This window comes from Tinamus guttatus, unplaced genomic scaffold, assembly GCF_059628265.1.
Source record: "Tinamus guttatus ecotype Peru unplaced genomic scaffold, ASM5962826v1 Tinamus_guttatus_pri_ptg000356l, whole genome shotgun sequence".
In the NCBI taxonomy this organism is placed as follows: Eukaryota; Metazoa; Chordata; class Aves; order Tinamiformes; family Tinamidae; genus Tinamus; species Tinamus guttatus.
Window position 1 is genome coordinate 1,632,472 of NW_028288890.1, and position 16,577 is coordinate 1,649,048.

The following is a 16,577-nucleotide window of genomic DNA, read 5'->3' on the forward strand; positions in this document are numbered from 1 at the left end:
GCCCTGTCCAGCCAGCGTGTCCCCCTCCGCATCCCCGGGCAGGTGAGCTCCTATCTTGGACACGGAGACATCGTCTCCTCCCTCATATTTTTGTCCAAATGGCAATTTTTTCTTTAACCAGAAACATTCTCGTTCCTTCCCCATTGATTAGAAATCACCTGAGCCCCAATGCGAGCTCCAGTGAGATGCTGCTTTGCGCGATCACAGGCAAACAGCCAGAGAAGTGTCAATAAAAAACAGCCCCACGCTGAAAGAAAGGCATAAAAAATAATCCGAGAGTTCCAAGAAGTGACTGGGTCCATGGTCCCTGCGGTTAGGCTGTTCTCCAGGATTTCTGGAAATCTTTCCTCCCCCGAATCGCTGGCTCTGTCCAACCAGCCTGGGCTGCAGGATGGGTCCTGCACCTTGTGCTCCCTCGGGATGCGGCTCTCCAGGGAAGCAGCTCCATGTGGAGACCCGACGTGCCCACACACGGGCAGGGAGACCTGGTGGCCACCGCCAGCACTCGACGAGCCGGAGATGGGAATTTGAGCCAAGGACCGCGCGGGCTCGGAGGAGCTCAGAAGAGGACCTGCCCGCCATTGGCGTCCCAGCAGCCCATCCACGGCAGCTCTGCCGCCCACTTGCCCGTGGCCACCACCTGCAGCTTGGCCTGGTCGAACTGCCAGTACTGGTCATCGCGGAAGAAGTAGAGGAAGCCGTCGCGGTGCCGCAGGGCGCCCGCGGTGCCGGGGGGCAGCCCGGCCCAGTCCCGCAGGCTCCGGGGGTAATAGGGCTCCACGCGCAGGGTCTCCTCGCTCACCACGAAGTACTTGGCCCCTTTGAAGAGCACGAGGTGCCGGAGCTGCTGGAAGTAGAGGGCCGTGTCGGGGTGGCGCGGGAGGCCGCCCGCGCTGCACTTCCGCGGGAAACCCGCCTCCAAGATGGAGCCTTTGTAGCGCCAGCAGCGGCCACCTGGGAAGAGATGGAGAGAGGGGTTGAGCGTCGTGTCCAAAGAGGTTCCACGGACCAGCAGGACTTAGAATCAAAGACTCACAGAATGCTGAAGGTTGGCGGGGACCTCTAGAGATCATCTAATCCAACCCCCTGCACACGCAGGGTCACCTAGAGCACGTGGCACAGGACTGCGTCCAAGCGGGTTTGAAGATCTCCAGAGAAGGAGACTCCACAACCTCTCTGGGCAGCCTGTGCCAGTGCTCTGGCACCCTCACTGTTAAAAAAAATTTCCTTAAGTTCCTGTGGAACTTTTGGTGCTTCAGTTTGTGGCCATTACCCCTAGTTCTGTTGGTGGCCACCACTGAAAAGAGACCAGCACCATCCTCCTCACTGCCTCCCTTGAGGTACTTATATACACTGATTAGATCCCCTCTCAGCCTTCTCTTCTCCAGGTTGAACAGATCCAGCTCCCTCAGCCTCTTCTCTCCTCTTCACCAGCCCAAAGGACTCGAACACCGGACCAGACACATTGGTGCCATCCTCGCATAGCAGTGAGCAGCTCCATCCCTCCGGTGACCCAACTGTCACCAGCAAGGAGAGCATCCCCAAAGGGCTTCCCCAAGTTCCGACTGGAAGGAAACTGCCCCACAGCAAACGCTCGCTCGACCACCAGTTCCTGCCCCTGTGCTGGACCCCCAGGCTGCCCTCAGGCCAGGACTACCAGAATCAGCACGGGGCGAGAGGAGGAGCCAGCCCTGCGTCCTGTGTCACCCTCTGTGTCCCAGGGCCAGGGCCAGGCTGTCCCTGCAGGGCTGACTCGCGGTGACTCGGGCACAAAAGCCCTTTTCTGCTCAGCAGCGGTGCCGGATCCGGATCCGCAGCGGGACACAGCGGTTGCGAGTGGTGGCAGAGCGGGGCTCCTGGCTCCGGACCAGCCGCAGCAACAAAGCCCCATTCTGCCCGGCCGGCGAGGACTTCCAAACCCGGCCGAGAGCCGGGCTGCGTGGGCTGACCTCCCACCGCCCGCTCGGTCACGGAGCATCCCGGGTCAGCTCGCGAGCGGCATCTCCGCTCCCAGCCCATCCTGGCAGCAGACACAGCCCCGGGCGCTCCGCAGCAGCCGGGAGCTCCCAAAGATCTCACAGAGCTGGGTGCATCCAATATTGCTTTTAAACAGAGGGGAGTGCTGCTCCCCTCGCTGCAGGGGGCTGCATCTCGGTACCTTTGAAGAAGTAAAACTTGCCGCTGAGCTGGGACCAGGCGGCAGCGTCGACGGCGGCGGGGAGGCCGGGCCAGCGGGTGTGCAGGGGCCGCGGGGCGCTGGCATTGCCGCTCTCTGGCACCAGCCAGTAGTGGCTGCCCTTGACGATGTAGAGGTTGTGGTCCCCATCTGTGCAAAGCAGAGGACGGGAGGTGAGAAACCCCCAGCCCCACGTCTGTGTGAGCGATGCTGGGCACTGCCAGGAGGCCCCTGGTCCCACCACCCCTTGTCTCGCTCTGTGTCAATGCCGTCCTGTCCCCAGTGTGATGGCAGCAGCGTGGGGAGCGCGAGCGGAGCTGCAAGCCAGGGAGCGCTGCCTTTTCTGCCTATGGATCTTATAAGACTTGGAGCAGAAGCAGGTGCTGCGGTGGCAGCGACAGGAATGTGTGTTTTGGGAGAGGGCCATGCTGGCCAGCACCTACCAGCTGTTATGGCATCGAAGAAGGAGTGGCAGTAATAGGCACTGAGGCTCCTCTGCTGCTGTTCCCCACCAGAAAGGTCCACGCTCCAGTCCTGGAAGTGGGCGAACACCTTTCCGGGAAGCTGGATGGCTGAGCCCTTGGGTGGCTTCCCTGGGACAGAGCAAGGAGCAATGAGACACAGAGCAGGGCATGGAGACGGCTTCCCCAAGCACCAGCTGAACACAGGGCTGGTGCCTCACCAGAGGGCACCCAACACTTGATCCACTGTCCAGTTTCCATCCCCTTCTGCAAGCGGTGGGCAAAGACTTCTTGGTACCCTGCAACCTCCAGGTACTGGTGCTCCCAACAGGCTTTCTCTGCCCTGGAGCACCCGGTACCCATCACATTCCCTTCCACGGCCTCTCTCCAACCCACGGCTTACATGCTCCCCACAGCTGCAGTCATTTCCCCACCCCGAGCTTGCACAGAGCTGTCTTGCTGAACCCGATCCCTCCCCGCTTTCCACAGATGAGCTCTGGCAAGCAGAGCTGCAGGAGGCTGTGGGGGGGCCGCGCTCACCGTACAGGTTCTGGACAGCCAAGATGTCGTCCCAGCTGAGGACAAAGTCCTTGCTGAGCTTCTTGTAGTAGGGAGACATGAGGGCGCTCTTGACGGGGGAGTGCTCCAGGCCCAGCGTGTGGCCCACCTCGTGGGCCACCACCACGAAGAGGTTGCGCCCTTTGCCGCTGCGCAGGGACCAGCGCTCGTCGCTGTCGAAATGGGCCTCGCCGCGGCGCGGGAAGAAGGCGTGAGCCAAGGCTCCTCCTGGGAGGCGAGAGCCGGTGAGGGGCCGCGCGGGGACCCCGACCCCAGCTACGGGGTCCATGCAGCTCTGCCTGCTGCAATGCGCTCCTGGAGGGATGCTCAGCGCCCCGGCTGCTCCCTGTGGATCACATTCCCTGCATCCCCCCAAAGCTACTTTTTCCTTAGCGCACCAGCCCGGCTTTGGGAAGGGACCCGACTCCAGCAGCACGGCCACCATCTGATGCTCCATTAACACCGCCCCATGCAGCGAAGTCCCCACCAGCAAGCAGGCACACGTGCTCCCAAGGCACCCTCTACTCAGTGCCAAAACCACAGGGCTACGTCCCCACCGCCCCAGCCCCACAGCAGCCCCTTGCCACCCGCAGAGCTCGTCGGAGGAGAGTGCCTTACGATGGGGAGCAACCAGCACCTGGCCCGTCGAAGGCGTTGCTGAGCCCGTCGTTGTGGTCGCCGTGGAAGAAGGTGAGGCGGATGTCGGCCGGGCCGTCCCGCGCCTCCCAGAACACCAGCGAGGACACGTTGCTCCAGAGCTCGAAGGCGGCTCGCACGGCCGCGCGCACCTCGTGCTGCGGCAGGTAGGGTGGCCAGTTCACCACGCGGTAGGTCAGGTGCCGCTTGTACCACTTGCCGCCTGCGCGACGAAGCGCGGCTCAGCGCGGGCATCCCCCGCGCGGCAGCGCTCCGACGGGAAGCCGGCTCCCAGCCTCCGCTTCCAGGAATGCAAGTGCTGGGAAAAGCGACTTCCCAAGCCAGGGCTGAAAGAGAAACTGGCCCTTCTCTCCACTGAGACCCTTCTTGAAGCCCAGCCCTGGTTTTTCTAGGGGATTCTCATTTTTTTCTTTCCTTTTTTTTTTTTTTCTGTAGGTGCAATTTTAGCAAAGCAGATATTGAGCTAAGATAAGGAAACCAGGCCAGCTCCCCGTGGACGGTTGTGCATTTTCTCAGATTTTAAAGGCAATCTGAGTGTTTCTGCCTGCAGATGTTCCTGCCCCAGAGCCCAGACACCCCACCAGGGAGAAATCAGCCCTTTGAGAGCACCGTTCCATCCGCCCCGAAGATCTTGCTGGCCGTGGCTTCCTGGAAAGAGCTGTGTCCTTTCAGGGTGACCCATCCCCAGTGCCACAGAGACCAGCGATGCCCAAGGGCACGAGCGTCAAGAGGGCCCTAAACCCTCCCTGCTGCAGCCCCTGTGGCAATGCAAAGCGCTGCACGAAGCAGCTTCCTGCAGCAGCCGCCCGCCCTTGCAGCCCCTCTCCCCTCCGGAGCCCCCAGCAGCTGCAGGAGCCGGCGCCAATTCCGCCCGGGGGCGTCGAGCCCTGGGAATGGGTGGGAGCCGGCACCGAGGCCGGTGTGGGAGGCCGGGACCTCCGGCCGCTCCGCACCTGCCTCTGTCCCGCTCCAGATGCTCCTGGCAGAGCCTGGACACCTCCCGCTCCCGCTCAGGCCCCGGCCGCGCTGCTCCCACCGCTCGGCGTCCTGCCTTGCTGCGGCTTTAGCGGCTCGGCCCCTTCCAGGGGGGGCTTTTGCAGCAATTCAAGCAGATGCTGTACGTGCTGAGGGTAATTTAGGCACTGCGCTAGCACGGATGGCAGCCCCTGCCTCTCACCAGGGCAATTCAACAGCTTTGGAAACGTAAAGATGGGTGAGAGATTCCTCATTCCTCGCAGGAGGGCACGACGGGCGCTCCAGCTTCACCCGCTCAGTCCCACTGTGCTGCACGAGCCCAAGTTCACAGGGAACAACCCTGTGCCAGCAGGGAACAACCCTGTGCCAGCCCGTCCGGGTGCCGGACACGTCTCAACGGGGCTGCATGGCCGAGGATCCCGTCGGCACCGCAGCGGTGGGGGGATAACAAAGCGCTTTGCTGGTTCAGCTGCAGCCGCTTCCTGCTTGCGGCAGGATAAACAGCGCACTTAGCACAAAGCCCACGGCTTTCCCGGCCGTGCCGGCGGCGCGGGACGCTTCAGCCCTCGCCCTTCCCTCCCATCTGAGCAGAGAGCGGCCCGGGGTGACCCCTGCCTTGCAAAAGCGCTGCGGGGAATGCAGCAAGGCTGGAGAAGGGCCAAGCTGCCTCGAGCCCCAGGATCCGGCTGCGGCAGAGCCGCCATGTGCCGGTGTTTGGGAAAGAAGCCAGAGGCACAACGGGAGTGCACGGGCTGTCTCCAGGGTCCCTCCCTGCCCTGCCAGATGCATGTCTGGCTTGACGATGTGCAGAGCCCTCGCGCCGTCTCGCCCTCGTTTTTCCCATGTCCCCAGCGCAGTGGGTCGCGGCTCTCGAGGAACCGCGTTGCCCCTGCGGAGCAGCTCCTGAGGGCCCATCCTGCGCAGAGAGGAGCCAGCAGTGATGCTGGCAGCACTGAACCTCTTCACACGCGGGGCAATGAGCCTTTGGGTCCAAGCACCAGCAGGTCAGACTTGACCTTGCTGCATCCCCGTGCAAAGCAGCAGAGCCTGGAGCCACCGTGGTGGCAGTGCTGGCCTGCTGGGCACAACATTCGCACTCTGCTCCCAATGGGAAGCACAAAGCAACAGCACCAAAAGAGGCTGCAATTCTCAGAACCCATCTGGAGCGCCCCGAACCCCGGCGCCCTGCCCCGTCTCCCGGTGCTGCGGGGCGCGCGCGGCCGCGGCGCTCACCGTGTGGGCTGTAGCGCTTCCGCCGCCGCCCGCGGCGGGCCCAGGCGTCCTGGCTGTGCACGTCGCCCGTGCCGCAGCGCGGCCGGCCCATCTGCCGCAGCGTGGGGCCGTCCAGCCGCCCGCTGGGCCGGAGGTGGCTCACGCGCTGGAAGTCCCTGCAAGACAAGGCGGGAGGTGCTCGCACAGCCCCGACACGAGCTGCCCCGTTCCCAGCGGCCTTCCCAAGCCTCGCTCCACTGCAGGCGGCACCTCCTGCCCTGCCACGTGGCTGCTGCATCCCCGGCACGCGGGGGAAACCTCCTCGTGGAGCATGTCTGGGCATTTGGGAATCCCCGTGAGACCATCCCTGGAGGAGAGCATTTCCTGCACGGAGCAGCCTTGTGAGCCCGTGTGGAGCACTGCAGCAGATCCAGGTGATCCATGTGCTGCTTCCCACTCCAGCTTGGGCCTCCTCCTCATGCTGTACGTCTCCCTAGGGGATGCTCCCATCTCCCGAGAAAGCGCCCGGCTGCATCCTGACAGCAGTGACCCGTCATGGGACCCGCCACGTGCAGTCCTGGCAGCAGGACCATCATCCCGGTCCCTCTCCAGCTCTCCATTCCGGTGCTCCCTGCGCATGGCTGCACAGCGAGCACGTTGGGCTGTAAAAGGCAAATAAAGCAGTGGATCTGGGGCAGCAGGTACCTGAGGGCCGCCCTGAACGCCGCCAGGCCGGGTTGTCCGTGCCGCGGCGCTCCCAGGTATCCGTATTTCTGCAGGAATTGCTGCAAGAGAGAGGAGAGGGGCCCGGCTCAGAGCACGGCCGGCACACGGACCCCTCGCCCGCCGGGGCTGCTGTTCAAAGTAAACAAACAGCTTCCCTCCTCCCCACCTGCCCTCAACCCTCGGACACAGTAGCATTCCTGGGAATGCTGCACACCCCCTCCCTGCCCGCCTGGGAATGTTTTCAGGAGGCCATGCCCCTAGGACAGAGGCAGCAGCATTGAACCACCCAGTGCAAGTGGCTGCTCTGCTGCAGGACATCCCGGCTGATGGCCCCGGGAAAACCGGCGTTCCTAAAGCCTCTTGCTCCTCTCATTGGGAAGGGGCTGCGGGCGGGCAGGGAGAGGATCCGCTTTTGTGCGGATGCTGCTCCTGGCTTGGTCCTGGCGCTGCTCCGCACCGGCCCTGCTCCCCCGGACACTCCCTTTCCTTATCAGCACTTCAGCTCTGATTCCTCCAGGAAATATGCCCAGACAAGAAAAAAACAGAGAGATTAGAGATCTCAGCAATGCCACACCACAAAGATCAGACCGTCCCCAGCAGAAGCGCCGTCCCCTGCGGGGATACACAGTGCTGGGCAGAGCCTGAGCCCGAGCGAGGAGAGGGCGCCTGGCCCTGCCTCTGCTGCTGAGTTTTTGCAATGTTCCCTCGAGAACCAGAAAATCACAAGCTACATATATGGGTAGGCAGTGATAATCCCAAAGCATTACCTCATTGCAGACAAATGCAAGCTCTGAAGGACCCAAACAGCAAGTCCAGGGTCTCAAAAGCTTAAAAAAGTTTAAACCTCTTCCCAGTACAGTTTTCCTTGGTGCTCAGTCTCTAAGCATAGCAGTTTTAAAACATTTCTCCATCTGTGATCTAACACAAGCTCATTCTTGAAATAAGAACATGAATGTGTTTTCCCCACCAGGATCTCACTAATGCCTGAAAATCCATGTTGGTAAGAGAGGGTGCATAGCAGAAAAACAATCCCTGTGGCAGAGCTGCTCCCGGAAGGCATCACCGTGTACCCAGGGTCCTGGGATCGTCCATTGGGTTCCTTTAGCTCTGCACGTCAGACCAAGGCAGGCAGGTCACCTTTAGTTCCTAAGGAGTTTTGTGTTCAGCTTTCTATGCACCAGCATAGCTGCAAAGGTAGCAGGGGATTTTTATTGCATTTCCTGGAGCTGCTGCCACCAACATCTGGCCCTCAGGTACAAGACGTGCTCGAGCTGCACCCTGGCTACTTGCTCTGCTCGCTGTTAGTGCTGGAAACCGAGAGAAAGGCAACAGTGACCTTCCCTGGTGCAGGGTATTCCTTGGGCAGCGGGGAACACAACCAGCCCTGGGGCAGAGGCTTCCCAGGACGATGGAATCAGGAGCACCTTGAACCTGGAGATGCTCCCACATGTGCTGGGGGCTCGACTGGGAGAGGGGTCATTCCCGTGCTGGGGCTCTCGCAGGGAGCTGTGAGGAAACACCTTGCCCTGGAGCGCAGGCACGGGGGTGGAAGGGAGCCAAGGGCTCACACAATGCGGCCGTCTCCTCCGGAGGAGCCGAGACAACAACAGGCCCCAGGCGGGAGCCCCGCGTCCTGCCCGCAGCCGCTCGCCTTTCCGGCACGCTTCCATGGCCCCAGCTTCCGAAGTGCCCGCGTGGGCCCCCGCTGAGCATCGCCCACGGCCCCTCCGCTCCGCCTGGAGGCAGATCCCCCCTTTCCTCCAAGCAGAGGAGCTCAGAGATGGGCACCTCGCTGTCCTCGCGCCTGCTCCGTCTCCCCAGACATTTAAACAACCTTTGTTTTTCCCGCTCTCCTAGACCACCCCCTGCCCACATTCGCAGCCCCTTCCAGGCTCCTCTCGCCATCCTTTGGGCCGATCCTCCTGCACTGGGAGGATCCAGAGAGCTCCAGCTTGCTCTGTGCCTACCCCTCTGCCTGGCCAGGAGGGATGCTGCAGAGCAGGGTAATAAATATTGCATCCCTTAAACAAAAGCAGGCAATCCCCAGGGGCTGTCACGCACACGCTTGGTGTACGACCTGCCTCCGGGCCTGGCAGCTGCTTGGGTTGCTTTTGCATTGAATAAAGGCTTAGATCTCATCAGCAGCGGCTGCATTTCAGGCTGCATTTCATTCCTGCCTCTCCCTAGCCCAGGTTTCCTTGCCCTTCTCCTCCTCTTCTCCGGTTTCACCCCCTAGCGCCTCCAGGCAGCTCTGACACGAGAGGCACCCGGCAGCTGTGGGTCACAGCCGTGTCCCGGGGCTGCCGGCGGCCCCCGCAGACCCAGCCCCATGGATCCTCCCCACAGCTGCTCCATCCACATCCCCGATCCGCCCCACTCCGCTGCGCTGCCCACGGAGCACCCAAGCGACTCACCAGGACCCCAGCAGACACATATGCTTGGAGTACCCCAGGTCAGGGTGGCATTGATTGGGCACGGCTACTCCTAGCACCCCATATTGACACCAGCTCCATCAAATAGCCCATCCAGATACCAGAGCATCTCTTAGCAGGTGCAAATAGAGCTCAGGGTTGATATTAAACACGAACTCTTGGTTATCCAGGGTGGAGAGAGGGCCTCAGAGACCAGATGCCACCATAGCATAATGCAAGGAGGAAGGGCAGGAGAACAACAACAAAAAACAGGAATGAGAGAGTATCTCTGTCATTTAACCCCACTCTCCATTTCCACACTCTGCTTCCCTCGAACTTCTCACTAATTTTTCTTCCTGGCACAAGAAACCTGTGGCTGCTCCTGCAAATCACTTTTCTGGTCCTTAGTTCTCAGCGCCAGGTGCCCTTCACACTGCAGACAAGGGTCACCAGCTCCTGTGTCACACATTTAAACAAGTTCAGGTGCTGCCATGGACCTGACTGCTGCTGGGCACAGGTCAGCAACCTGCGCAGAGAAGCCAGAGCCAAGCTGTGGAGCATCCATCCCCTCCTATCTATCTGCAGTCTGCAGATAACAACACAAATGGTCCAAATTAAACTTCCAAACTTTTCTTTTCTGTTTGTTTTTGTAGCTGTGATCATTACAAATGCAGTGAAAACAAATGCAGAAGCCAGGAAAACAACACAGCTAGGCATTTTCTCAGACTCTCGCATATAAGTTTACACAGCCCATTGTTGCTAAGTTTAGCTATATTAAAAGCAAGGAAAAAAAAAGTTTTAAAAGCAGAGACTGGCAGCATTTTTTCCAAAGCCACAAGTAACTAGAACTATTTGATGTTTTACAAGAATCTCAGCTTCCACTATAAAGCAAAATCAGTTGTTCGGTTTAGTTATTTAGTTAGACAAACTTTCTCATCCTAGTCTCTAACATTTGCAGTGCATTTATGTTCCCAAAGTCCCTGGAAAGGGCAGGTCTGGGGGGAACTGAGACAAAGAGATGAAAGCAACTCGCCTAGTGCCCTTGCCTGGGATCTGCCAAGATCTGCTGGAATCCCAGGACCTGCTTCAAACCTTCAAGGGAAAAGTCCTTGGAAATCACAAGTGAGGAACAGCAGATCAGCACCTTTTAAAGCTCTCTGCCCTCATGGCTGTGTCTTCCCTAAAACTGTTTTTAAATTATTGTCATTTTTACTTCTCCCCAGGTGACGTGAGAGGTCTAGTGGGGCCTGTGCCCACGGGGATGAGCACATCTATAAAACACCTTTTAGGAGCCAAGCAGCGTCTCCCAGCATAAGCAGCTTACGCATTAAAACAAGTCTGCAAGCATTTATGTACACTTCTCATCTTAAACCATGTGAGAAATCCCAGCTAATCCACCAGGGCTTGCTAGGGTTTTAAAATCAAGCGTCTCTGCAAATGTACATTGGATCAATGCCTAACCAAGAAACAGCTCGAATCCCTAATGACAACCCCTGTCCACCAGCCAAGCCTCATACCTTGTTCTCCCAAAGCAAATGGGATCTGATGACAACCGTACAGGGACTGGCAGGAGACACACAAACAGAACCAGGGGGAACGGCCCCAGGATAAGGCGGGAGAGATGTCCCATCTAAATGGTCGGGAGATGGGAAGACTTCCTAAATGGTCGGGAGATGGGAAGACTTCCTAACGCACCGGTTTGGCTGTTTCGTAAGCGACGCGGGAGGGTTTGTTAGCAGATGTGCAGCAACATGTACCGCCCGCTGCAGCGTGTGTGGGCTCACGCCTATAGCCCTGCATGCACCCCCTGCCACACTAGGGACACCAACCTATAGCTATAGGCTACGGCACCCCGATGCCATGCCTGCACCCACCCGGGCACACCTCCCGCACAGCGGATCCATGGATATTGATCTCTGTGGTTAGGTTTGGGAATCAATAGGCATGGACGCCCGCGGCTACGGAGAGTTGTCGATGCCTCCTGGGAGTGAAACTGCTCTGGAGCCTAAGTGTGAGATGCCAGCACGGAGGGGTATCGCGGTGGTGGGCACCCTCCGTGCACACAGAAACACCTGTGCACACATCAACACACACACAAACACCTGTGCACACATTAACAACACACCCGTGCAGACACCAACACACACACTCGTGCACACACAAACGCACAACGTACACACACACAAACACCTGTGCACGCATTAACAACACACCCGTGCAGACACCAACACACACACTCGTGCACACACAAACGCACAACGTACACACACACACGCACACACACCCCCAACACCCGTGCACACATTAACACTTCCCCGTGCACACAACCCCCGCGCCCGTCCCGCTCCTACCTCGGCCTCGCGCCGCTCCCGGGCGGCCGGTCCGGGCTGCGCCGCCGCCAGCAGCGCCAGCCCCAGCGCCAGGGCGGCCCGCAGCGCCCCGCGGCCCCGCGGCCCCATCCCGGCACCGATCCCGATCCCGGCCCCGTTGCCGGCTCGCGGATTCCCGCCCGGGGGCGGCCCCGGCCCGCCCCGCCCGAGCCGTCCCCGCGGCGGCGCTGAGCTCCGCCCGCTGCTCGCGCACCCTCGTGCACACACACACATACACACACACACGCACACACACACACATACACACACACACATACACACACATACACACACACATACTCATACAGGCACACACGTACACACACACACACATACTCATACAGGCACACACACACACACACAGGCACACACAGAGGCACAGGCACACGTGCACACACACACACACGCACGTGCATACTCCCCCCCACACACACAGTCCATGCACAACCCCTGGCACACACACACATGCACACACACACACACACCCGTGCACAACCCCCCCAACGCAGCCCCCCATCCATAACCCCTATGCACACACACAGAGTCCGTGCACACACCCTGGCACACACACTCTCCTGCACACACGCACAAACACACACACACACACACACACACACCATGCACACACCCCCAATACACAAACACACCCCATGCATAACCCCTGTGCACACACACACACATCCCCCAAGCACACCCCCTGTGCACAAACACCCTCCCATGCCACCCAGCGCACGCACACACACCCCTCAAGCACACCCACATGCACACACACTATTCGCACCCGTGTGTGCGTGCACCCCCACCGCTGTGCACACACACACACACACACACAGACACGTGCAGTTGGCGGACTGGGGAGGCCCAGACAAGCTGCCCCCGCACCCGGCACCACTCACCCACTCCGGCTCCCTCCGCCGCCAGCGAGGACGGATCCTTCTCCCTGGCATCTCCCCCTCGCAGCGTCCGTCCCCTCCGCCCGCACGGCCCCGCTGCTCACACTGCAACGCCGGCGCTCGGGCAGCATCGCCACCGCGCTCAGGGCTCTGGCGAGGACAAGCCCACGCGTGGGAGCGGACACAGCCGCCTTCCCCCGCGGGTTTTGCTTGCGCCGCTTGTGCTTGAATTTCCCTCGCGGCACAAGACGCAGCGGCGGGACACGAGGCTGGCTCGTGCCAGGCACGTTTGCAGCCTCGCCTGCGGCTCCCGCACAGCTGAGCATCCTCCTGGGACCCGCGGTTGGATCCTGGCTCTTTCCAGTGACAACTTAACAGATCTGTTTACTCCTTGCAGTATTTTTTGTACTGTTTTGTTTTTATTTGACTAAAGCAAAAGCATGTCTTGACTCCACTTCAGAAAAAAAAAGTAGGACATGACTTATATCTGCTTCTGTCTTTATGCCAGCCTCAACAGCACACCTCTTTTAAAGCTCTCAGGCCTCCTTCTTCAAGGTGCCGAGTGGAGCACTGAGCCAGCTGGCAGGAGTGAGCACTGTGGGGAGCAAAGTGGCTTTAAATTAGAGAGAAAGGGACCAGCACAGCATAAGGAGGCTGGAAATGTGGAAAGTTGAGGTTGGGCCAGCAAGCTCAGGCTCAGGGGTGGCTGGGGAGGCAGGAGGCCCACGGGCACACGGCAAAGTGCCGAGCAGGATGGTGCGTGGGGAACACTTGGCCCAGTGATCCAAGCACCGGCGGCTCCGCAGTGCAGGTCAGAGCAAGACTTCCTTGCAAAACAAGAGTAGTTCTGTCTGCAAATGCATCCGTGTTTGCTTCGTATCTAGGAAGCAACTGATCCATCTGCTGTTCCACTTAAGAGTATGGATGATGAGCAAGTGGCTGGCGCGGGCCCAGCAGCAGCAGGAAACGCCAACCCCAACTTATTGTAACGCGGGGAAGTGTCTGGGAGGGCACCTGCGCCCGGAGCGGGGCCGCTTGCTGACCTGGCATTTCCTGCCGCAGCTGGGTTTGTCCTTAGGGTTTGGCGTTGGAGCTGAGAGGGGTTCGGTCGTGCTCAGTGCCAAATCACATCTCTCAAGACTTGGCTCTGGGTGTGGAAGTGTTTATCCAGCTGCCTTTATCAGAATGATTGCAGAAGCAGGAAGACTGTCTTGTGCAACGGTGAATAGATTTCAAACTCAGCTTTAGACATCATCTCAGATATGTGGTATAAGCAGCTCGAATCCTAATGATCCCTTAACTTTAGAAGTTAAGCTTATGGCAAATGCCTGTCAAGGCATTCCCAACAGTAAAGATCCCAGAAGAACGTGAGAAGCAGATCCATCCGAGCTCCAGTTGCTCAGGCTTTGCCAAATCCTTTGGTGTCTAGACAAAATCCTATCTACTTTGAACGTAAGCCAAAAATGGGTTGTCAGCTACTTTGATTTCCTTTCTTGAGAGATCTCCAGAGCTTGAGTTTGGAGATCCAGAGACTGTGTAAAAGATGATAACACAACATTAACCTGAAAACCTGATGGAGAGCTAGCTGATATTCCCACAGACAGAGTCTGGGGTGACTAAAGCTTGTTCATCGCTCTTAGAGAGCAGCTCGGTGTTGCTGAGCTGCCCGTGAGTCACTGTCTCCTTCCTGCAGAGGTGAACTCTCGAACGGCTTTAAACCAACAGCGTGAAACAGCACCTCACTGACGTGAGAGTCCTCCGAACAACTTCAATGTTTACCAAAACTGATAAGCAAATAGCCACAGCATCACCCTCTGCAGCAGTTTCCACCCCCATGGACTTGATGAACAAGAGAAACCAGCTAAAACCTCCAAACTTTTGCACTAAGAGCACACTTGAGTTGCTCTATCCCATTCACTCTGGGTATCTCCTCTGGAGAACGGTTGTTCTTGACATGTTGCTGCTCAACAGATGCAAGAGCTGGAGAGCAGTGGGTGGTCACTAGATGTTGACCACCGGGCAATGCTGAAAATGCTGATTCTGCTGCTGGAAGGCATCAGATCTGTGTCATCGGAGCTGGGATGCTCCAGCCCAGGGCAGGCAGCAGCAGTCACAGAATCCCCTTTCCTTCTTGCCCTTTGATGTGCTCCATCTCAACTCTGACCTGCCTGAGGCTCTTCGACAAGCCAGGAGAGCAACCGGCTCTGTGTATCACCAGGGTAAAATTCTGTTCAGACACCGTTTTCTTGGGCATTTCATCTGGGAACAACAAACTCTCCCAAGTCAAAGGACCTCCAGTCCCCTTAATGTACCAAATAAAAAGTATCTAGCCCAGCATCCTGCCTACCTCAGTACCAGAAATGACAGTCAGCAGAAGTTTAAAATAAGAAAAGAGCCCCTCAAAGGCATGAGCACCTTTCCTGGCTTTACCTTGGCCGTGCAGAGTTCCCAGGAAGTCTGTAAGGTCAGGAGAAGTTGGATCCAAGGGACGTGGCTGCTCCGAACCAACCCTTCTAGGCACATAAATGTCAGCTGCAGTCCTACAAATATACGTGCACAAGTTGGACTTCGTTTACTGAGTGCAATTTTATGGATTAGTTGCCTTGAGGATTGTTCAAACTGTGCATAACTATTCTGAGCAACAGGGATTCACCTGAAAGCCATCAGACTGTTGTTTTTTTTTTAAAAAAAAAAGGGAGAAAAAAAAAGGAAAAAAGAAAAAAGGAAAAAAAAAAAAAGGAAGTTTGAACATAGACTCTCTTGAGCCATTTTCAATTTTGGAGGCATTCTGCCAGCTGTGTTTCACTATAAAGGCTTTGCAAGGCAACGCAGAGCAATTTTACATTGGCTTTAGCAGGTCCTGCCTAGCGGGGACCTGGTACCACAAGCAGCTCTTTGTTCCCCTGGAAATGGAATGGCCATTTCTGGATCAGGCAAAACAGCTCAGGCCGATCCCGGCCCCAAAAGCCCCGAGGCTCCGCTGGCTTCGGGCAGACCTTCCTGCAGCTCCCCCCGCTCTGCAGCCCTATGGTCTCTGAGCTACTTATTACACTGTCTTGCAAGTGAGGTGGGTTTGGCCATATGGAAACTGCACTGAAGTTATTTGGCTGCTTCTGAAATTGTTTAGCTGTTTCTGGTGCGTTTCAGCTCCGCAGTGATCGCGTGCCTCTTCTGCATTGGCATCCTTCCGTTACCCTTCTCATTATACAGTCATTGCTGATCTTGGCAAGGGCTAGATATATTTTTATAAATAAGCCAGCAGCATTCCATACGGCCCCAACTTCCAAAACTGGAACCTCGCTGCTTAAGAAAAAAAAAAAAAAAAAAAAGTGTTAGTGGATAGATATGCAAAGAGATGATGGATGTAGGGAATAGCTGTTGCCAGAAAGGAAGATCTTCACTTCTGTTCTCTTGACAAGTCAGCAGCTCTGTCCCTTTGAGGATGGATTCCTACTGATTTCTTGCAGAGCACCCACTGGACACAAATTCCAAGCAGAATTTGCAAGATACGCTCTGTTTCCAGGTCAGCTTGGCCTTTTCAGTTCATCTGCTGGCCTATTAAAAGCAAAAAGCTACTTGCCTGTGGGCATCTGTGCCTCAGTTTCCTCACATAGGGGGGGGATAAAAAAAAAAAAAGGCAACAATATTGGTAAAATCACTTTGAAGACTTCTGTGAAAGTGAAAATATCAATCATAGATAGAACAAACATTCAATACCATGACCAGGCTGGAAAAGCAGTGGAGCTGGTGACAGCTCCAGCAGCTTTGTGGCTTACTTGCACACTGGACTTAGAAACTTGGCTGGGTGGTGCATGTTTAAAGGAATCAAATCTTAGCCTGGGGAGAAAACAGGCTTGGAAACTGCATGAGCCTTAAAAGGAGCTGTAAGTGTTTCCCTAGGAAAGTGGTGAGCAGTGGTGAGAAGCAAAGTAGAGTAAAGCAGAGGGTTTAAAATGGCAGGGAGTAGAGCATAGAGGAGGAAAGTGGAGTAAAACAGAGTGCAGTGAAGTAGCATGTAGAGAAGTGGAGTAAGATGCATAAGGCGGGTGTGTAAAGCAGATCCAGCATTAAGGATCTGGCCCTGGTCGGCATCCAGAACCCTGAAGGTTTGCAGTTTCATTATTTTGCCCACTGGGACA

The 16,577-nt window shown here is 57.3% G+C and overlaps 1 protein-coding gene across 1 annotated transcript; it reads right to left on the reverse strand.

Annotated features, from left to right (window-relative positions):
- Positions 1-454: 454 nt before the first annotated feature.
- MMP28 (matrix metallopeptidase 28) lies at positions 455-11,635 on the reverse strand. The gene is made up of 8 exons (XM_088529947.1): positions 11,528-11,635; positions 6,745-6,824; positions 6,061-6,215; positions 3,833-4,054; positions 3,178-3,423; positions 2,620-2,769; positions 2,159-2,326; positions 455-954 (listed from the first exon to the last, which is right to left on the reverse strand). The coding sequence occupies exons 1-8, from the start codon at positions 11,633-11,635 to the stop codon at positions 560-562; spliced, it is 1,524 nt and encodes a 507-aa protein (XP_088386073.1). The 3' UTR covers positions 455-559.
- Between the last annotated feature and the right edge of the window lie 4,942 nt (positions 11,636-16,577).

Coding starts and splice junctions, on each gene's coding strand:
- MMP28 (XM_088529947.1), bottom strand. CDS start 11,635: ATGGGGCCGCGGGGCCGCGGGGCGCTGCGGGCCGCCCTGGCGCTGGGG. Junction 6,216..6,744: donor GCGTTCAGGGCGGCCCTCAG/GTACCTGCTGCC, acceptor CTTGTCTTGCAG/GGACTTCCAGCGCGTGAGCC. Junction 4,055..6,060: donor GAAGCGCTACAGCCCACACG/GTGAGCGCCGCG, acceptor TTCGTCGCGCAG/GCGGCAAGTGGTACAAGCGG.